The 22,908-nt window shown below is 49.6% G+C and overlaps 1 protein-coding gene and 1 long non-coding RNA gene across 2 annotated transcripts in view; one reads left to right on the forward strand and one right to left on the reverse strand.

Annotated features, from left to right (window-relative positions):
• The first annotated feature begins 25 nt into the window (after positions 1-25).
• On the forward strand, positions 26-6,793 carry LOC137320826 (uncharacterized). The gene is made up of 2 exons (XR_010962653.1): positions 26-99; positions 2,459-6,793. It is a non-coding gene; the product is annotated as an uncharacterized lncRNA (long non-coding RNA).
• An 849-nt stretch (positions 6,794-7,642) lies between these two features.
• Positions 7,643-22,908, reverse strand: part of LOC137320817 (uncharacterized) — a 47,195-nt gene continuing 31,929 nt past the window's right edge. Inside the window, exons 5-8 of the mRNA XM_067982694.1 lie at positions 15,740-15,804; positions 13,855-13,921; positions 12,022-12,086; positions 7,643-10,127 (exon numbers count right to left, since the gene is read on the reverse strand). Of these exons, the coding sequence (XP_067838795.1) occupies positions 10,042-10,127; positions 12,022-12,086; positions 13,855-13,921; positions 15,740-15,804 (283 nt within the window). The 3' untranslated portion in view covers positions 7,643-10,041. The remainder of the gene's footprint in view (positions 10,128-12,021; positions 12,087-13,854; positions 13,922-15,739; positions 15,805-22,908) is intronic.

Raw genomic sequence — 22,908 nt, forward strand, 5'->3', positions numbered from 1 at the left:
AGACCACTTAAACCCAGCGCGCCCTACGTCACAAACCCGCGCGAGCTGGACCGCGCCAACTGCCGAAAGGGAAAAAAAAAGAGGGGGAAAAAGGAGCGGGTAAGAGAATAAAATAAAACACCTACGCAATACAGTTCGCTCATCTCTGGTCAAACAGCTGCAAAAAAAAAAAAATCTTTATTGTTTACTATTAATCTTATTCGAAATGAAGTAATTTATAATCACTCAGTTGATATTGTCCTCCTCCCTATGTTGGGAAATGACGACTTCCTTTCTGGTCCATTCTCGACAAAGAGCCTTAAATTTGTTTCTCCTTTGATTATAGTAACGGGCCTGTTCGCATTTCTAGATTTTTCTGTTTATATTCCAGATTTCAAGCTTTTGCGGTTTTTATTTTTATTTTTTTATTTCCATTATTCATTTCGGTTGGTCAGTCGGGTTATTCTGATTGGCCAATTCGACCGTACGACCCGCGGGAAATTGTTTTTCCGAAGATTTCTCTGTGAAATGTTGGTATAAACTTTTCAATCCACTCTTTCAATTTCATGCAACCGAACAGGTTTTTTTTCCCCTTTGAATGCAGCAAATGCAAAATATTAAAGCAATTTTAACTTGCAACCCGAGGCCGAATTTCCGTGCTGTGTCATTCTGTGATTCTAACTCAAATTATGGGTGTCACTGTGGCTCAGCAGGTTATCGGTTCAAGTCCCACTCCAGAAACTTCAGCACAAGATCTAGGCTGGCACTTCAGTGCAGCACTGAGGGAGTGCTGCGCTGTTGGAAGTACTCTCTTTTAGATGAGATGTTAAACTGTCTACCCACCCAGGGTGGGTCCTTCCTGCCCAATTTTTATCCCTCGACCAACATCACCAAAAAAACAGCTTATCTGGTCATTATCACGTTGCTGTTTGTCGGACCTTTTGGCTGCCTACAGTGACAACACCTCAAAAGTACTTAATTGGCTGTAAAGCGCTTTGGGATGTCCTGAGCCCTGAAGAGGGAACTCTGATACATGCTTCTGTGAAGTGTCTCCATGAAGCATTGACTGAGATCACAAATTCACCACAAGGAATTGCAGATACTAACCTGAAACCTTCCAATCTACCACACACAACATTGCTGCACTTGAGCAATGCAGCACCTGATCAGTCCTGAAGACAAAGCTTCTAAGCTTGTGATAAATGAGGAGAGAGATAGATAGAATTTCCCCCATGATCTTTTCAAAGTGTTGAATAGACAAGAAACAATCACGAGGGTCGAATTTCCTTGGATCCACGGAAATAACTCCAACACATTGGTAGTGAACCAAAATAGCGCTACGCCTCTAATTACCTGTTGGGGCTAATTAGCTTGTCATAGGCATTAGATTGGTGGGTGATGAGGTTCTGGGGCCTCCTATGGAATTAAAATAATAAGGGCACAAGAAATTGAAGCCCTGCTGTAGACCTCCAAGGTCTGTAGCTGCTTAAAAGGGCTGGTGCATCTTGGGGCCTCGGAAGAGCCCGCGCAACAAACAGTGAACCATGACCCTCGTTGAACAGTGTGAGTGGGAGCTTGCAGCTAAATATTCTGGAGTGCTTCGAAGAAGAAGATTACAAGGCAAGAGTGGGGAAAAAAAACACTGAAAATCCATTAGCATGCCAGTAAGGTGATGTAGTTGCATTATGGCACACTGCTTTGACGACAAGGTCATTGAGCTGCTGTTCCATGAGAGATGCCATGTTTCCCTGCCATGGAAGGAAGTTCACGAAGGCAGCGGCATACAGAGCATGGCAAGGGGTTCTGAGGCAATCAACAGCATCAGCACCATGCCAAAGATATGGATGCACTGCTGGAAAAATGTGATGACCTCACCAGGAGAGGTAAAATAAGTGTGAATCTTTACACAGATGTAAAATCTTTAAGTCTTGTGGCAACAACCTAGCATTTTTTGACAATAAATGTTATGTGCTCATTAAAATAATATAATGGAAGCATGGTACAGTCTCATGCCCATAAGCCACAGACATTCCACACAGGTATCTGCAAGGATGGAATGCATGAAAAAACAGTAACTCACATTCATAGCAATTCCTTCTTTATGCAAAGGGGAAAAGGCACAGCTGCTTTGGTCTAGATGGTGCAGTTAGTCATGGAAGTCTCAGATGTCTCTGCAAGTGAAGATAGCCTTTAACAGAAGGTAGACCACCACTGCTAGAGGAGGACCAGCTACAGTACAGGATGCAACCCCATTTGAGAAATAGGTTATAGAACTACAGCAACTTGAGACAGCTGGCAGGAGATGGTGAGCAAGTCCCTATTAAGAGTTCATTCCCATTCCTTTCCTCCCTCCAGGTCCTAGTCAAAGTTACAGAAAATTACAACTCTGATGACTTTCCCATACACATAATACAAGCCCACGAGTAGACAACCAACTATGCATTAGCGCTTTTGTTTTTCCTTCTCTATGTCTTCACAGAAACAGCATAGCAAGCAGAGGCCAGGACCCTCTACGGAACCTGCAAGAAGCAGCTCATCTGGCAATCTGTCACATCCACTGCGGGATATACAGAGAGAGGGTATGAGGGGAGCACTGCGGTAGAACCACTGAGCACTGTAGTGCAAAAACATGAGGAAGAAGAAGAGGAGGCTCGTTATCCGGGTTGGAGAGAACCTCTGGTCCAACTGATGTGCCAGCTCACAGAAATCGAGAGCCACTTCAGGTCCCAGAGCCTAATTAACAAATTTTCATGGCAACGCTTCCCTCAGGCACAGTGCTACAGAGACTTTGAGGGGCCTGGTCAGGAAGTTTGTGGGCTGTGTTATTGGAATGGAGACCTGGTCGTCCATATTTCAGGTTCACTGCGGCTCTGCTACAAGTGCCAGGGCAAGGAAAATCTAAGGATCCTTCAGCATGAGTATAAGGGTACCAGTTCCAAATCTCCTAAAGTTAAACGCTATCCTTGGGAAATAACCTACTCTGCAGTCAAACCTTCAATAGCTTGAGGTGCTGACTGCCAACCTCCTCAGTGCCCATCAGAACCTCTAAGCCTTTGGTTTTAAATCCATTAATCTCCTCAGTTGCCATCTTAAGCTGTCAGAAGGTGTGTAATTTAGTGTCCTCAGCAGCAAGCTTAGCTTACTCATCCACATCCAATCCATTATCAAAAGTGGCTTCTTCTATCTCCACAATAGTGTTCCCTCCACCCCTACCTCCCTTGTGTTACTGAAACTCTAGTCTATGCCTCTATCACCTCAAAGCTTGAATTCTCCAACAGCCTGCTATCTGACTTCCCTGCATCAACCCTCCATGAGCTTCAACTCATCCAAATGCCACAGCCTGTGCAATGTCTTCACTTGCACATACCCATCACCCCATCCCTCTCCAAGCTCCATTGCTTTCCCATGCCTGAATGTGTCAATTTCAAAATGCTCATGCTTGTTTTCAAATCTCATGATAGCCTTGCCTCATCCTACCTTAGTGATCTCCTCCTTTCTGTGGGTTCCTGTACACACCCACTGCTCCTCTGGACTTCTCTTCACCCTTTGTGCTCCCTGCTCCATCATTGGTTCATATAACTACTGTGCTCCTGCCTTTTGGAAATGTCCACTCTGTCCGCCCTGCCCTGTCATCGCCTTCCCCTGCTTTCAAAAACTACTTCAAAACCCTTCTTTCTACCATATATTTGGTTCCACACCTTAGCCTCTCCATTCCACCACCCCCACTTTCCTCATGCTCAATTTCTACCATATAATTTTGCTCCTTATTGTAAAGTGCACATGAGGACCATTATATCAATGCGGGTTATGGTTTGAGATTCCATGAAACCTCTGAAGGTCTAATCTCAGCATCAGTGGCAAAGGAGATCAAAGTTTTCCACAACCTTTTCATATTCCCTCTCATATCCCGCTCTGCATTAAGGCTAGCATTATACATGTTGGTGCATTTAGCAGGGTGCAGGTGATAAAGGTATTGTAAAGATGATTTCATAATGCACACAAATGACATTTTTCTTTGCACATGTTAGCGAACATGGTAGTGCTACACAATTCTAGTTGTGCTGAATGTCTTGCAATGCAACTGTGTGTAATATTCATTGCTGGATGGATTCAATCTTGGTGTAATCCTGAACAGTGAAGTTAGTTTGTCACACCTGACAGGTACATTGTACCACTGGTGTACAACTGATGTAAAATAATACAAATAGGCTGCCTTAGGAGCATCAGCTCTCCCTCTCTCAAGCATTGTCCTAACATAATTAGGTTTCAAGTCTTAATTTATGCTTTGACTATGAGTTCCAATATTTATCACTTGTGCATTCAACAAACATATTTACAACTGACAAAAAATTGGCTTGGCACTTGGCTTGTTTCATTGGTTAAATACATATAGGCATCAAATTGTTCAGCTTCTCTGTGGTGTTGCACTCTCATAATAACCACTGCAGTTCATGCGTTATTTACCTTGGCATATTGGAAACCTGGGATTCCTACTTTAAATTGTTAGAGATTATTTCACTGCAGGAGGTCTCTTAGAGCATACAGCCACCCCTCCCCCCACACCCAAACAATGTGAGAGGAGGAAAGAAGTTACCATGTCCAGAATGAATAATAAAAGGAGAGTTTTTTCTTGGGTCTGCACCCACATGCACTGGATTGCCAGGATGCAACAAATATCAGAAAATTGGGCAGTTCAGATAAGATGCCTGTAAAGGAACTTATCTGATCTTCTGATATTCACCGTATCGAGGTGATCCATTGCAGCTGGTCACGGACCCACGACAATTTCCCTTAAAGTCTTTCTCTCTTTTTGGCATTGATGTCTACATTATTGGGCAGGGACCAGATCTCAACATGCTTCAGGTCAGCCAACAATCCCTTCAAAGTTTAGATACTCAAAGTTACTGCTGTATTGTATTCTTATCTATCCAGTCGTAGCCAAAGAATCACCTGCAATGGCTTCTCTTCCTGCTCCCGCACTGTTACCTCTGGAATCCCCCTAGGATCTACCCTTGGCTCCCTCCTATTTCTCATCTACATGCTACCCCTTGGCGACATCATCCGAAAACACATCAGGTTCCACATGTGCACTGATGATACCCAGCTCCACCTCACCACCACCTCTCTTAACCCCTCCACTGTCTCTCATTTGTCATACAGCTTGTCCGACATCCAGTACTGGATGAGCAAAAATTTCCTCCAACTAAATATTGGGAAGACCAAAGCCATTGTCTTTGGTCCACGCCTAACGTTGTTCCCTAGCCACTGACTCCATCCCTCTCCCTGGCCACTGTCTGAGGCTGAATCACACCGTTGGCAACCTTGGTGTCCTATATGACCCTGAGATGTATTCCGACCACAGATCCACTCCATCACCAAGATCGCTCACTTCCACCTCCGTAACATCGCCCGTCTCTGCCCCTGCCTCAGCTCATCTGCTGCTGAAACCCTCATCCATGCCTTTGATACCTCTAGACTGGACTATTCCAATGCTCTTCTGGCTGGCCTCCCACCTTCCACCCTCCATAAACTGGAGCTCATCCAAAAGTCTGCTGCCCGTATTCTAACTTGCACCAAATCCCGTTCATCCATCATCCCTGTGCTCGCTGACCTACATTGGCTCCCGGTCCAGGAATTCCTCGATTTTAAAATTCTCATCCTTGTTTTCAAATCCCTTCATGGCCTTGTCCCTCCCTATCTCTGTGGCCTTCTCCAGCCCGACGACCCTCCGAGATTTCTGCGCTTGTCCAATTCTTGCCTTTTGCGCATTCCCGATTTTAATTGCTCCACCATTGGTTGCCGTGCCTTCAGCTGCCTAGGCCCTCAGCTCTGGAATTCCCTCCCTAAACCTCTCCGCCTCACTCATCCTTTAAGATGCTCCTTATAACCTATCTCTTTGACCAAACTTGTGGCCACCTGTCCTAATATCTCCTAACGCGGTGCGGTGTCAAATTCTGTTCGATAATCGCTCGTGAAGTGTCTTGGGACGTTTTACTGCGTTAAAGGCGTTATGTAAATGCAAATTGTTGTTGTATCCCATGCCATATTTTGTGGGTCTTTTTTTACCATTTTTCCACAGAAAGGATTTGGAAAAAAATGATTTCCGTTAAAGTTTTAAAACAAGTTTAAAAAAATGATAGGTAATACGTAGTTGAGACACTAGTCGTAGAATCATAGAAAGGTTACAGCACGGAAGGAGGCCATTCGGCCCATCAAGTCCGTGCCGGCTCTATGCACGAGCAATCCAGCTAGTCCCACTCCCCCGCCCTATCCCCGTAGCCCTGCAAATTTTTTCCTTTCAAGTACTTATCCAGTTCCCTTTTGAAAGTCATGATTGAATCTGCCTTCACCACCCCCTCTGGCAGTGCATTCCAGATCCTAACCACTTGCCGAGCTAGCTTTGATGGCATTTCCCCTTAGATTGTAAATCAGCAATTTGTTAGCCTGTCTTGCCAATCAAAAAGTTGTTAATCCTATTTTTGCTGTGAACAGAGAGATATCAGATAGAGATAGGGACATAGGCTGGCAGGGGAGAGTCTTTGAATAGGAGGTCTGTGAGGGCAGCCAAGTTTTTAGAAAGAAAGCTGTGAGACCTCGCCCCAAGACTAAGAGGTCAGAAGTGCTGGAAGAACAGTTAGAATTTATCTTGTTTCAGTCAAGTAACACCACCCATTGATGTGGGGGAAGAGTGTCATGTTCTTTATTTTGTATCATTAAGCGAAAATAAGTGTACTGTTTGAATTAAGCGAGTCCAATTATAACTGCTGTTCTGCATTTTCACTTTACTGTGAAATAAACCAACTTATTGATTAGTGCAGGCCTTGTATCACCAAATGTTTGTTCGGTCTGCCTTCGGAGAGATTGAAGAGCGTCAGTGTGAAAACACAAATATCCAGTCCAGATTATAAAGGGATGCTATTGTTACATCCTTGGGTTAAACCAATAGATATAGGGCAGCTTGAGTCAACTACCATAAAAGTAGGATGTTGTGACAGCTTACAGGAGTAACTGATGCCACTGAACCAGAGAAGCTATGTACGGCATATCAGAATTTATAATACCAAAAAAAATGAAAGGACCTCCTTACCAAAGTACAATCAATTGCATTAGGCCATGCTATAGATCCTCAGCTAAAGCAAGTGACCCAGCTGCCTCAGGAATGTTATATAACAGGAAAACAACAAAGTTCCTGACACCCAGCATCACTATGGCATTAATACATTGGCTGACACATTTCTGTCATGTGACTTTGGCAGCCCAAAGATATCTTCAAAGTCTGCCATCACTTCCAGCAGAAAATTCTGGAAAGTAGCAGACAACACCGTGGGACCAGTAGAATGGCTCCCCGTCACATTTCCCACTGCCAACTGCTTCAGATCTACCCAAAATCAGGCGCATGTGCAGAAAAAACTTATGCCCTCGATCTCTAAGTAATAAGTTGGAGAATTGGCATGATACTTGCATGATGCCCATCTTCAGAAAAGTACCAGTCAATGGTTTCATAAACAAACACTTAATGCGAATGAGGAGTACCCTCCTATAAAAAAATCCGAGGTTCCAATAGGGTCACATAATTTGTGTATTTTAACTTTTGAACAATTAAAAAATATTAGCAAGCATCGAAAAGCCAAACATATTATTGAAATGACTTTGATATGTTGACAAGCATGAGAAGAACACTTTATTAAAGTGTGTTTGTATGTTTTGGGTAGGAACATAAAAGCAGGAATAATTTTAAATTAACAATAAAAAGTAACAAGATCAGGTAATCTATCTAATAAAATTGGGACTTCACAACAATAGTCACACCAAAAGAGAAGACAATAAATGGATTTCGTCGTGTTTAGAAATCATTGCAGCTTTTAACCGACAGGAGTCAGGCAAATCCAACCTGAATTTCACCTTTCTGATTCTTCCTCCTTCCAATTTCCGTCTTACAGTTTCTTCTTCACCTTCCAATCTAAATACGGTCCATTTGTTTATGCTGGTTTTATTGTCTCAGGTGCTCATCATACCTTTCTTGATTTATTTGATTTTGACCTGTTGCTAAATTTATTATCCTAGAAATTCCTCGCCGTTTTTGATGTGGAATTAGTGCAATCTGTGAGAGAGGGGGGGGAATTTGGGATTTCTACACCTACTTGGCCTAGGGCCTTCTTCCACCCAACCCTGCTATCAAGACATCAACTTTGGAGGCGGGACTGATGGGATGCTGGGCTGTCCTGGAAATCCCACCAGCTCCATCCAGTGTACAGTAACAGCAACAACAATTTGCATTTAAATAGCACCTTCAACGTAGTAAAATGTCCCAAGGCGCTACATAGGAGCGTTATCAAACAAAATTTGACACCGAGCCACATAAGGAGATATTAGGCAGGTGACCAAAAGCTTGGTCAAAGAGGTAGGCCTTAAGGAGCGTCTTAAAGGAGGAGAGAGAGGTAGAAAGGCGGAGAGATTTAGGGAGGGAATTCCAGAGCTTAGGGCCTAGGTAGCTTAAGGCATGGCCGCCAATGGTGGAGCGATGAAAATTGGGGATGCACAAGAGGTCAGAATTGGAGGAACACAGAGATCTTGGAGGGTTGTAGGGCTGGAGGAGGTTATGGAGATAGGGAGGGGAGAGGCCATGTAGTGATTTGAAAACAAGGATGAGAATTTTAAAATCGAGGCATTCCTGGACCGGGAGCCAATGTAGGTCAGTGAACACAGGGGTGATGGGTGAACGGGACTTGGTGTGAGTTAGGATACGAGCAGCAGAGTTTTGGATGAGCTCACGTTTATGGAGGATGGAAGATGGGAGGCCAGCCAGGAGAGCATTGGAATAGTCAAGTCTGGAGTTAACAAAGGCCTGGATGAGGATTTCAGCAGCAGATAGCTCTGGCAGGGGCGGAGCAATGAAGCTGTATAAGGGAGCAAAGATCAGGTAGAATTTTTCCATGACAGCAGAGGCCAAACCAGCCTGGAGCCCACTATCCCCACCCCCACGATCCCGCTCTAAAATCCTCCTGGCCTTGTTACTGGCATGGGTGCCCACACTTATTATGCAAAAAAAGCCATCTCCGAGATTTGGGATGGGGTTAGGTTGAGGACAAAATGGTCGGCTGTAGTTTCACCCTGCTGCACTTCTAGCGACAGAGAAACCCTTCCAGACTTTCAAGGCCTTATACCATAACAAATTAATTTGGTGTCTCCTGACCTTGATAATTCTCTAGTACTTTTAAATTTCTTGTCAAACAAAACCAAATCTATCAATTCTAAGGGTTAACTTTTCAGCTTTAGTGCTCCCAGCATTGAGCTTTGTGCACTGGGAGTGTATACAGGAAAAGTGGGCACAAGCCAGCCATGATTTTCTTCCATTCTATGCAGGGAGCATTAAGATGAAAATTTGCTGCTAAAATTACCATTCTTGATGACTTCAGAGCTCACCATCAGTAGTCACTGTGTTTCTCCTCTTCTACTGACCAGACTGGCACTGATGCTTTGCTTTTCTGAATGACATGCAAAACAAACTCTGAAGAATTTCCCAGCCTGTGTCTGTCCAAGACATGAGTACTGCTCCATATTTGGGAAGGTATTTTCTGTTGTAACATTTTTTGTTTCTGTTTTATGATTATAGTATTAAGGTCACTGCTTCCCTTAACTTTCTTTGCTCATTCTATGTCATCTTATTCATTCTTTCTCTCCTCTGCATCCTCACTGTTGAAATCAAGATGCATTGCACTGTCTCCCACTTTAATTCAGTCTTCCCGAGCAGCTCAAAACTATGAAACTCTTTACATTCCTTGTTCTTTTTCTTACAATTTGCACGCCTTTAAAACCCACGCTTGGTGCCACCTAACTCCTAGTATTTGATTTAGTCGTCTGTACTGATTTTTTAAAAATCTTGATGGTATCTGGCTGGCACTATGGGGCTTGGCCCCTCACCCAGGTTTCTCAATTATACCTCTAAGTACTATTTAATCAGACTGGAAAATACACGCTGCACAACACACATGATTGAACCATATCTTTACATTACAGTTATTTAAATAGGCACATTTTGAAAGATCTATGTATTCTGATTTTTTAAGATGGGGATTTCTCTTCTATCACCTTGTTCATTGATTGATGTTTTCCCTGTTGTGCATCTGAAATATTTTTATAGATGTTATCTGGAAAATAAAAAGGCAAAAATTAAAGCAATCCATTTATAGCAAAGGTAGCTCACTAGTGACTATTGTAAAGGCTATAGATGAAAAGTCTAGCTTCAAGCTCAAGCTATTGGCATCTTAATCTACCTTCCTCAGTTGGGTGGGGTTTTGTTAGTGTTTAGTCGATGTGGAGGGTGAGGAGAGGGAACATAATGGACATTATTAAACTGAGCTTGTTTTGTTCTACTTTAAACGTAACAACAATTTACAGCTGAATGCAACTGCAACAACTATAAATAATTCATAAATGTTATCATAGTTGTTTTTTTTAATTTGTTCATGGGATGTGGGCGTCGCTGGTGAGGCTGGCATTTATTACGCATCCCTAATTGCCCTTGAGAAGGTGGTGAGCCGTCTTCTTGAACCGCTGCAGTCCGTGTGGTGAAGATTCTCCCACAGTGCTGTTAGGAAGGGAGTTCTAGAATTTTGACCCAGCGACGATGAAGGAACGGCGATATATTTCCAAGTCGGGATGGTGTGCGACTTGGAGGGGAACGTGCAGGTGGTGTGGTTCCCATGTGCCTGCTAAGTGGTTGCTAAGAATACGCAAGGACTTGGTGCAACTGTGCTAAAGGAATGGGGGGGGAGTGGAAAGGTCACCTTTTCCCTCACAGAAAATGGCAAACTTCAACATATAGGGTGGAATCCAGGGATAATGGCTTCTGCTCCAAATTCCAGACATCTGCCTGCTCGTCGATTTTTTTTTAATGGACTGGAAATTTGGTCCTGAAGACACCCAAAGAAGATGGAACTTAAGAACATAAGAAAGATCAAAGTACAACTTGTTCATTTTAGTAAATGATGCAATGCAATTTTTTTCAAAATGATATGCTCCAACCTGTCCTTCCCAGTCCCACTTTCAATGTTTTCCAGTCCGGCTAGCCCCCAGACTGCAGTCCTCCCTATCACCATACACCTATGCTAGGCCCCAAAATCCCCACTCTCAAAAGCTCCCAGCCCTGACCTGCCTGACCTTCACATAGCTGCTCTATTTGGTCTTTCTCCCTCCGCTAATTACATTTGGCCCACTGGCCAGTCTGATCTCAGAAAAGCTTTGCACCACACCGTAAGACAAATAAACCAGAACTGAAGCAGGCGCACAAAAAACTGGAACATGCTCAAAAGGACTGTTTGAATCCTTTAATAATCTCAAGAGGCAACACTATATAGTTGAGGCAGGAATCAGAATGGCATACTAGATCATTCTGGTCCTCTAACCCCTAATAATGTGCTGTTCTGAGTTAGGGGCAGTAATAAAGCAACTTTACCTTGCTTATAACTCATACAATAGGGCCTGGGAGTACTTGATGCGGCCATTAGGTGCGAAAAATATTCCAATTCCTTTCACTGCTGTTCAAGTATCTCAAAAATATGACTTTACTATAGATTACAATTTAAAGTAACCACAGTAACGTTTTTTCCTTCATTGCTTTATGGTCATAGAAATAAAATGACCCCATATCTTTTCACCTTTTCTATAATTTCCACTAATTTCTAATCGATACATTTAACATTATAACATGGGTAAATGTCATGTTTAATCATGTGCTAATTATATTTTTCTAAAGATTTTATCCAATTAAGGGATAAATTTTACGATTTAGCGCTTCCAGTGCAGAGGTTTGTGCACATGAACAAGTATCGAGAATTCCAGCATGGAGGTCAGTTCGCCCAGTTCAGTCTCCCACATGATTTACCATCCGTTAATCAGGTGCCCTGGTCTCCGCTTCAGAGTCCATGCTATATGCTCCCGTCATACAAAGCTTTGCGCTGGGAGTGCTAAATCGCAATATGTACCCCAAACTTCATGGAAGACACTGGCTGTTTGTTTTGTGTGGGTGCATAACATTCTTACCTGATTTATCCTCAATTTTCTGAGAAGCAAGGCTGAGCTCTGTGCTGTTTACATAAAACCAAGAACTGTAACAGAGATTTTATAACAGAAGTTTAACACATAAATACAAAAATATTCAAACAGTTAGCAGTTGTCACTCAACTCATCTGTTATTTAACTCTGCTGCTTTTAAACAATATTAAATTCCAACAACATATGAAAGAATGGAACCAGAAAAGTCATTCAGTCCATTTAACCTGTTCCTTCCTCCATCCACTATCATTGGCACAACCCAATCCATGTTACCTCCTGAGAAAAAAAATATTCAAGGATTTTCCTTGTCTCCACAAAAAAATCAAACAAAACTCCAGAATATCTATCTTGACCAGTTATCAAACACAATGGCCCAGAATTTCCTGGAGATTTGCGCCACTGTAATGGTGCATCAACGTTGCAGGGTTCGATTTATGGCTCAAAAGTACTAGGTAATTATAGCACCAGTAACTTCAACCATTACTTACGCACTCCCTAATTTCCTGAGACTCTTGCACTGATTCGGTCTTTCCCTCACTGAAACAGTTGCACAGCTAATTATTGTAGCTCTACTCCCATTAAAATCAGTGGTGAGGTTGAGTTTGCTGAATTAAAGCCACTGACTCCGCCACTTTCACTTAGATCATTGCAGAATGGTGCTGGTGGGCTGAGTATACTGGAATCATAACAGGAACATGTTTAAAGGAGGCGACATCGATTCTGGGCATTATAATACAGATGCTATCTGAATTTTAAATCTTCTTTATCAGATTGATCGACATAGAGCCCACATTTTTGAAGGTTTAATGTAACGCAAATGTGAATATTATTTATAGTTATTTCTCGCACTGCTAGATACAGTAATCAAAAAAACTAGGGTAATCCTTGAAACAGAGTGAATTTGCCTTTTGGGGTGGCTGTTTTCTGCATTGCTTCTGAAATCGCTTTTAGATGTTAATCAGAAGTAAAGTACAGCCCTCTTCTTAAAATCCACAGCTCCCAGCCATAGCCTTGTGATACAGTGTGAGAATTACAGAAGACCTGTTATTGTCCTAATAATCTTTGTTCTTATGCTAGTATCAATATTTATTCCTGTTTCTATCTTTCAGTAACTTGATATAAATAAACACAAATCAGGTTGAAATTCCTGCAGAAATCAAAAAGCAAAATGAATTCTTAACTACCGATTGGCCCCACTGATCCTGATTTGCCACTATGCTCACTGCGGCATATTCTAATTATTTTCCAGCAAATTCTGGCTTAAATTCACCACTGGAGGATGGGGGAGCACAGCGCTCTGACTTATGCCGTTTGTCACTAGTATCACCATTGGAGCGAATTCCGGGCCCACGCCAACAAAATCAGACTTAATCTGCCAGGAATCGCTTTAACCTCTACAGGTTTGTAAAGTCACTGCCTAGTGTGGCACTGACCAAAGAGGTCTCAGCTTTGCGCTCCATCACCGAGAGAGCGGAAGGATCACAGCAAGGGTTCCCACTTCTGACTGCCCCTCCTGTGACCTCTTTTGGAACGTGTGCATCAGTGAGGACAGGATCAGATCAGATGCTCTGCCAGCACTCATTGTCTAGGCTCACATATGATGAGCCAGGGCTCAGAGGGATGTTATTGCCTGTGGAAATGTACTCCAGCCAACACGAGCCATAGTCTTCAGAACAGGAAGGGAAAAAATTGATTAACAAAATAAAAGAAATGAGATATGCTTCATATAGACTGACAGCATCTGTTTGTCAGGGCACTAGCATCAGAATCAGCCATGCTGACTGGAGCCTTTCCTTCAGCATGCAACAGTGAATTATTCACCTTCTCTTTTTCTTCTGCTCACGAGCTTCTTTCTTTATTACGGAAGAGTTTTCATACACAGAACTGGCTGCACAGAAAACATCAAATGACATTAATATTAATAAATATCAGTTTGCAGTCAATTTCTAAAATATTGTGAAGTCCAAATTCAACTGAAAATAGCAAATTGGACTTAGTTTTGATGCACAAACAGAATACAGCACCTGAAATACATTGTGTTAGCAGTGCTTTTGAAAATCGTTGGCATGGGCTCCTCAGTATGTATTAAATTTTCAATAATCTGTGAAGCCTGGTATAAATGGGCTAGAACCAGCATAAGGCCCTGATTTGCATATGAAAGCAGCCTCCCTCCTGCCTGTTTCAGATGGGTATGCTGTGTCCCCAGTTACAGGCCCACCTGGAAACTGCATCAGATGGACTTGGGTGTTCAAGTGGTGGCCAAGGTGCCCCTCCTCCCTCTAATTTTCAACTGTCGACCGCCCGTTTTTCAAGATTAACTCCAGCCATAGAAGAATAAAATGGAAATGTTTTCCACATAAACTGTTATGATATCTCTGAGTGGCCAGTTTTGTGCTGCAAACCTACACCAATCAGGAATTGGATTGAAATTGCCAAATGCATTACATGGGTACGGTAGTGTAGTGGTCCTGTGGCTGGACTAGTAATCTAGAGGCCTAAACTAATAGCTCAAAGAATTTAAGTTCAAATCCCACCCTGGCAGTTTGAAAAATCTGAATTCAGTTTTTTTAAAAATCTGGAAATAAAAAGCTGGTATAAGTAAAAAGAAATTGAGTGACCAGATGGTCATAAAAAGCCAACTGGTTCACTAATGTCCCTTAGGAATCTGGAATCCTAACTGTCCTCTGAAGTGGCCCAGCAAGCCACTTAGTTATATCAAACCACTAAGAAGGCAGCCCACCACCGCCTTCTCAGGGCAACTAGTGATTGGCAATAAATGCCAGCCTTCAGGGCCTTGCCAGCAATACCGGCATCCTGCGAATGAATGAAAAAGCACAGTATCTCTGCATCAGAACAAACAGCCTTTTAGTCTGGACTGGATTTCAACCAGGTCCCAGGGATGAAAAGTCAGTGTGCCAACCTATCATGCCAGCACTTTGCTGAGAGTAGTTCTATTAATTAAAAGTTGCGCTAGTAATACCTGTACATCGCTGGTGTTACAATGTTGTTTCTTTAACTTTTCACACAGTGTAGGGTAGATTTTCCTGGGTCTATGCCATGGGGCACTGGATCACCTGGGCACAGTGGATATCGGAAAATCAGGTGGCTTCCTTTGCAGGCGTGCACTTCAATTTACTGATATTCGATGTCCCAGGCACTCCAGTGGGCCTGGGTGCAGATCCAGGAAAACGTCCCCTTATATGTTCACGTTTCTCTAATATTACATTTGTGTAGTTCAAGTGTGTTCTGTCAATCACAACAGTGGTGACTTACAGCAAATTTCCTATTGAGACAGACCCACTTTGCATTCGCTGTTCATAGTGACATTTATTTCATTACTACCCTGTGACAAAAATGTCTTCTAATTCATATTCTTAAGTGAGACTAATTTGATATTCATATTCGAAGTGTCCAGTGATCGATGTATGCTGGCTTGTGCATAATAAATAACTAAATTATGTAAGAGTGTAAAAGGTTACCAGACACAATGGGGTAGATCTTGTCTTTGTGCGATAGTGTAAAACGGGTGATAGCGAGTCGGCAGCCAGTTTCACATCTCTCCCGATTTTTTTATCTCCAATGTAAATAAAAATCGGGAGAAATGTAAGACAGGTTCCCGATCCGTTATCACCCGTTTTACATTATTGCACAAAGTCAAAATCTACCCCAAACCGTGTTAAAACCTGATCGTCAATATCTTATTTACCTTTCGTTTGTGACATTTTCCCTTGAATTTCAGTTAGCTCCACAGATTTTGCGTGTAATCTAAAGCTATAGAAGATTAAGAAAACAACTGAGGTATTATTCTAGCTCACAAATATGTAAAATGTTCCCTGCAACTGGTGTTAATCTTATTCAGAGCAAAAAATGGCTTGCTTACATAGGAAGGATAAAGCTATTTTTCCTTCAAATTTTTCCTTCAAATTTCCACTTTTGATTTAAATTCACAGTGTTGGCAGCCCACCAGCACTGCTATTTACTGTGGAGCTCCAATGAGAGAATATAACAGGAACACACAACAAAATCAAAAGCACTTTTCATCCTGAATTTTGTTATCCAATAATTGTTTTTGCATTCCTGTCTCCACTCTTTTTTAAAAATTCTTTTCTCATCCTTGCAGTAAGATCCAACTAGTTCTTTGCTGATCTTACTTCTGCTAAGATCTTCTTTAGCATGAGGAAAAAAATGCTTGTAGAATCACCACAGTCAATATCCTTGCCTCCCTGCAGTGCCTGATCCCGAGTGTCATGGCAGGCAAGCGGCTCACACTACTTGATTACAATTGTTGGTGTGACTCCTTTACTTTTTGCCAATTATTTACAAGGTGGGTGAACGTATGGTACTGAGCTACACAGATCAGGGAGGTCCTAGCTTTAAACTGGCCAGTCTCAGGTTCAAACTGGTCAGTCTCAGCTGGGGTAGCTGCGTGGGAGGCAGGGGACTACAAATGACCTCTGTGCTCACAGGTTAGGGAGCGGTAAAATCAGCCAGTGTTCCTGCTTCTATCAGGCGACTCTGCCTGGACAGTGTTTTTTTTGCTGACATTGGGTGGGGAATGTCCAAGTTGTAGAGGCCTTCCAGGTAAGGAAGATTTTTTACTTTCCTTTGTGGGGCCAGTAGAAGCAGGAGTGATCCTGAAGGCCCAAGGAAAGTTTGGGCCTTCCCCTGCCCTGGACTCCTTTCCTCCCTCCCCTCTCCCCCCCCCCTCCCCCCCTCAATCCGTACCGCGAGACCCTCCAGAACCCCCTTCCCCACACTCACTGCCGGCAGGTGACCAAGGGCCATCCGATTTTCCAAAGGCCGACAACCGCTTCCCGCCCGTTCTGGCTAAAATCGGCATGGCTTCATACTGTCCCGGATGGGCAGGAAACGAACTGAAAGTAGCAGTTTCCCACCGGAAATCCACTGGTAATTAAACCCCCCCCACCGCCCCCTCTAGAGATCAATACCATGAAGAAGAACACGTGGAATGCTAATGAGCATTCTCTGGTATCAGATCGTTCAACACTTCAAGATCAGTAGGCAAACAATTGTGATCCCCCCCCCCCCCCCCAAGAATAAAAGGTGAATGAAAGGAGCGGGGGGAGAGCAGACCCGAGGGGCCAATGAAAGGAGCGGGGAGAGCAGACCCGAGGGGCCAATGGGAGAACGGACCCGAGGGGCCAATGGGAGAACGGACCCGAGGGGCCAATGGGAGAACGGACCCGAGGGGCCAATGGGAGAACGGACCCGAGGGGCCAATGGGAGAACGGACCCGAGGGGCCAATGAAAGGAGCCGGGGGAGAGCGGGCCCGAGGGGCCAATGAAAGGAGCCGGGGGAGAGCGGGCCCGAGGGGCCAATGAAAGGAGCGGGGAGAGCGGACCCGAGGGGCCAATGGGAGAACGGACCCGAGGGGCCAATGAAAGGAGCCGGGGGAGAGCGGGCCCGAGGGGCCAATGAAAGGAGCCGGGGGAGAGCGGGCCCAAGGGGCCAATGAAAGGAGCCGGGGGAGAGCGGGCCCGAGGGGCCAATGAAAGGAGCGGGGAGAGCGGACCCGAGGGGCCAATGAAAGGAGCGGGGGGAGAGCAGACCCGAGGGGCCAATGAAAGGAGCGGGGAGAGCGGACCCGAGGGGCCAATGAAAGGAGCGGGGAGAGCGGACCCGAGGGGCCAATGGGAGAACGGACCCGAGGGGCCAATGAAAGGAGCCGGGGGAGAGCGGGCCCGAGGGGCCAATGAAAGGAGCGGGGAGAGCGGACCCGAGGGGCCAATGAAAGGAGCGGGGGGAGAGCAGACCCGAGGGGCCAATGAAAGGAGCGGGGAGAGCGGACCCGAGGGGCCAATGAAAGGAGCGGGGAGAGCGGACCCGAGGGGCCAATGGGAGAACGGACCCGAGGGGCCAATGAAAGGAGCCGGGGGAGAGCGGGCCCGAGGGGCCAATGGGAGAACGGACCCGAGGGGCCAATGAAAGGAGCGGGGAGAGCGGACCCGAGGGGCCAACGAAAGGAGCGGACCCGAGGGGCCAATGAAAGGAGCCGGGGAGAGCGGACCCGAGGGGCCAATGAAAGGAGCGGGGAGAGCGGGCCCGAGGGGCCAATGAAAGGAGCGGGGAGAGCGGGCCCGAGGGGCCAATGAAAGGAGCCGGGGAGAGCAGACCCGAGGGGCCAATGAAAGGAGCGGGGAGAGCGGACCCGAGGGGCCAATGGGAGAACGGACCCGAGGGGCCAATGAAAGGAGCCGGGGGAGAGCGGGCCCGAGGGGCCAATGAAAGGAGCCGGGGGAGAGCGGGCCCGAGGGGCCAATGAAAGGAGCGGGGAGAGCGGGCCCGAGGGGCCAATGAAAGGAGCGGGGAGAGCGGACCCGAGGGGCCAATGAAAGGAGCGGGGAGAGCGGACCCGAGGGGCCAATGAAAGGAGCGGGGAGAGCGGACCCGAGGGGCCAAGGAAAGGAGCGGGGAGAGCGGGCCCGAGGGGCCAATGAAAGGAGCGGGGAGAGCGGACCCGAGGGGCCAAGGAAAGGAGCGGGGAGAGCGGGCCCGAGGGGCCAATGAAAGGAGCGGGGAGAGCGGGCCCGAGGGGCCAATGAAAGGAGCCGGGGAGAGCGGACCCGAGGGGCCAATGAAAGGAGCGGGGAGAGCGGGCCCGAGGGGCCAATGAAAGGAGCGGGGAGAGCGGACCCGAGGGGCCAATGAAAGGAGCGGGGAGAGCGGACCCGAGGGGCCAAGGAAAGGAGCGGGGAGAGCGGACCCGAGGGGCCAATGAAAGGAGCGGGGAGAGCGGACCCGAGGGGCCAATGAAAGGAGCGGGGAGAGAGCGGACCCGAGGGGCCAATGAAAGGAGCGGGGAGAGAGCGGACCCGAGGGGCCAATGAAAGGAGCGGGGGAGAGCGGGCCCGTGGGGCCAATGAAAGGAGCGGGGAGAGCGGACCCGAGGGGCCAATGAAAGGAGCCGGGGGAGAGCGGGCCCGAGGGGCCAATGAAAGGAGCCGGGGGAGAGCGGGCCCGAGGGGCCAACGAAAGGAGCCGGGGGAGAGCGGGCCCGAGGGGCCAATGAAAGGAGCGGGGAGAGCGGACCCGAGGGGCCAATGAAAGGAGCCGGGGAGAGCGGGCCCGAGGGGCCAATGAAAGGAGCCGGGGAGAGCGGACCCGACGGACCAATGAAAGGAGCGGGGAGAGCGGACCCGAGGGGCCAATGGGAGAACGGACCCGAGGGGCCAATGAAAGGAGCGGGGAGAGCGGACCCGAGGGGCCAATGGGAGAACGGACCCGAGGGGCCAATGAAAGGAGCGGGGAGAGCGGACCCGAGGGGCCAATGAAAGGAGCGGGGAGAGCGGACCCGAGGGGCCAATGAAAGGAGCCGGGGGAGAGCGGGCCCGAGGGGCCAATGAAAGGAGCCGGGGAGAGCGGACCCGAGGGGCCAATGAAAGGAGCGGGGAGAGCGGACCCGAGGGGCCAATGAAAGGAGCCGGGGAGAGCGGGCCCGAGGGGCCAATGAAAGGAGCCGGGGAGAGCGGACCCGACGTACCAATGAAAGGAGCGGGGAGAGCGGACCCGAGGGGCCAATGGGAGAACGGACCCGAGGGGCCAATGGGAGAACGGACCCGAGGGGCCAATGAAAGGAGCGGGGAGAGCGGACCCGAGGGGCCAATGAAAGGAGCGGGGAGAGCGGACCCGAGGGGCCAATGAAAGGAGCCGGGGGAGAGCGGGCCCGAGGGGCCAATGAAAGGAGCGGGGAGAGCGGACCCGAGGGGCCAATGAAAGGAGCCGGGGGAGAGCGGGCCCGAGGGGCCAATGAAAGGAGCCGGGGAGAGCGGACCCGAGGGGCCAATGAAAGGAGCGGGGAGAGCGGGCCTGAGGGGCCAATGAAAGGAGCCGGGGAGAGCGGACCCGAGGGGCCAATGAAAGGAGCCGGGGGAGAGCGGGCCCGAGGGGCCAATGAAAGGAGCCGGGGAGAGCGGACCCGAGGGGCCAATGAAAGGAGCGGGGAGAGCGGGCCTGAGGGGCCAATGAAAGGAGCGGGGAGAGCGGACCCGAGGGGCCAATGAAAGGAGCGGGGAGAGCGGGCCCGAGGGGCCAATGAAAGGAGCCGGGGGAGAGCGGGCCCGAGGGGCCAATGAAAGGAGCCGGGGGAGAGCGGGCCCGAGGGGCCAATGAAAGGAGCGGGGAGAGCGGACCCGAGGGGCCAATGAAAGGAGCGGGGAGAGCGGACCCGAGGGGCCAATGAAAGGAGCCGGGGGAGAGCGGGCCCGAGGGGCCAATGAAAGGAGCCGGGGGAGAGCGGGCCCGAGGGGCCAATGAAAGGAGCCGGGGGAGAGCGGACCCGAGGGGCCAATGAAAGGAGCCGGGGAGAGCGGGCCTGAGGGGCCAATGAAAGGAGCGGGGAGAGCGGGCCCGAGGGGCCAATGAAAGGAGCCGGGGAGAGCGGACCCGAGGGGCCAATGAAAGGAGCCGGGGAGAGCGGGCCCGAGGGGCCAATGAAAGGAGCGGGGAGAGAGCGGGCCCGAGGGGCCAATGAAAGGAGCGGGGAGAGCGGACCCGAGGGGCCAATGAAAGCCGGGGAGAGCAGACCCGAGGGGCCAATGAAAGGAGCGGGGAGAGCAGACCCGAGGGGCCAATGAGAGGAGCCGGGGAGAGCGGACCCGAGGGGCCAATGAAAGCCGGGGAGAGCAGACCCGAGGGGCCAATGAAAGGAGCCGGGGGAGAGCGGGCCCGTGGGGCCAATGAAAGGAGCCGGGGAGAGCGGACCCGAGGGGCCAATGAAAGGAGCGGAGAGAGCGGACCTGAGGGGCCAATGAAAGGAGCGGACCCGAGGGGCCAATGAAAGGAGCGGGGAGAGCGGACCCGAGGGGCCAATGAAAGGAGCGGGGAGAGCGGACCCGAGGGGCCAATGAAAGGAGCCGGAAGGAGCGGACCCGAGGGGCCAATGAAAGCGGGGAGAGCGGGCCCGAGGGGCCAATGAAAGGAGCGGGGAGAGCGGACCTGAGGGGCCAATGAAAGGAGCGGGGAGAGCGGACCTGAGGGGCCAATGAAAGGAGCGGGGAGAGCGGACCCGAGGGGCCAATGAAAGGAGCCGGAAGGAGCGGACCCGAGGGGCCAATGAAAGCGGGGAGAGCGGGCCCGAGGGGCCAATGAAAGGAGCGGGGAGAGCGGACCCGAGGGGCCAATGAAAGGAGCGGGGAGAGCGGACCCGAGGGGCCAATGAAAGGAGCGGGGAGAGCGGGCCCGAGGGGCCAATGAAAGGAGCCGGGGGAGAGCGGGCCCGAGGGGCCAATGAAAGGAGCCGGGGGAGAGCGGGCCCGAGGGGCCAATGAAAGGAGCGGGGAGAGCGGACCCGAGGGGCCAATGAAAGGAGCCGGAAGGAGCGGACCCGAGGGGCCAATGAAAGCGGGGAGAGCGGGCCCGAGGGGCCAATGAAAGGAGCGGGGAGAGCGGACCCGAGGGGCCAATGAAAGGAGCGGGGAGAGTGGGCCCGAGGGGCCAATGAAAGGAGCGGGGAGAGAGCAGACCCGAGGGGCCAATGAAAGGAGCCGGGGGAGAGCGGGCCCGAGGGGCCAATGAAAGGAGCGGGGAGAGCGGACCCGAGGGGCCAATGGGAGAACGGACCCGAGGGGCCAATGGGAGAACGGACCCGAGGGGCCAATGAAAGGAGCCGGGGGAGAGCGGGCCCGAGGGGCCAATGAAAGGAGCCGGGGGAGAGCGGGCCTGAGGGGCCAATGAAAGGAGCGGGGAGAGCGGGCCCGAGGGGCCAATGAAAGGAGCGGGGAGAGCGGACCTGAGGGGCCAATGAAAGGAGCCGGGGAGAGCAGACCCGAGGGGCCAATGAAAGGAGCCGGGGAGAGCGGACCCGAGGGGCCAATGAAAGGAGCCGGGGAGAGCAGACCCGAGGGGCCAATGAAAGGATCCGGGGAGAGCGGGCCCGAGGGGCCAATGAAAGGAGCGGGGAGAGCGGGCCCGAGGGGCCAATGAAAGGAGCCGGGGGAGAGCGGACCCGAGGGGCCAATGAAAGGAGCGGGGAGAGAGCGGACCCGAGGGGCCAATGAAAGGAGCAGACCCGAGGGGCCAATGAAAGGAGCCGGGGAGAGCAGACCTGAGGGGCCAATGAAAGGATCCGGGGAGAGCGGGCCCGAGGGGCCAATGAAAGGAGCCGGGGAGAGCGGACCCGAGGGGCCAATGAAAGGAGCGGGGAGAGCGGGCCCGAGGGGCCAATGAAAGGAGCCGGGGGAGAGCGGGCCCGAGGGGCCAACGAAAGGAGCGGGGAGAGCGGACCCGAGGGGCCAATGAAAGGAGCGGGGAGAGCAGACCCGAGGGGCCAATGAAAGGAGCCGGGGAGAGCGGGCCCGAGGGGCCAATGAAAGGAGCCGGGGGAGAGCGGGCCTGAGGGGCCAATGAAAGGAGCGGGGAGAGCGGACCCGAGGGGCCAATGAAAGGAGCGGACCCAAGGGGCCAATGAAAGGAGCGGGGAGAGCGGGCCCGAGGGGCCAATGAAAGGAGCCGGGGAGAGCGGGCCCGAGGGGCCAATGAAAGGAGCGGGGAGAGCGGGCCCGAGGGGCCAATGAAAGGAGCCGGGGGAGAGCGGGCCCGAGGGGCCAATGAAAGGAGCCGGGGAGAGCGGACCCGAGGGGCCAATGAAAGGAGCGGGGAGAGCGGACCCGAGGGGCCAATGAAAGGAGCGGGGAGAGCGGACCCGAGGGGCCAATGAAAGGAGCCGGAAGGAGCGGACCCGAGGGGCCAATGAAAGCGGGGAGAGCGGGCCCGAGGGGCCAATGAAAGGAGCGGGGAGAGCGGGCCCGAGGGGCCAATGAAAGGAGCGGGGAGAGCGGACCCGAGGGGCCAATGAAAGGAGCGGGGAGAGCGGACCCGAGGGGCCAATGAAAGGAGCGGGGAGAGCGGACCCGAGG

Source organism: Heptranchias perlo, chromosome 1 (assembly GCF_035084215.1).
Source record: "Heptranchias perlo isolate sHepPer1 chromosome 1, sHepPer1.hap1, whole genome shotgun sequence".
Lineage (NCBI taxonomy): Eukaryota > Metazoa > Chordata > Chondrichthyes > Hexanchiformes > Hexanchidae > Heptranchias > Heptranchias perlo.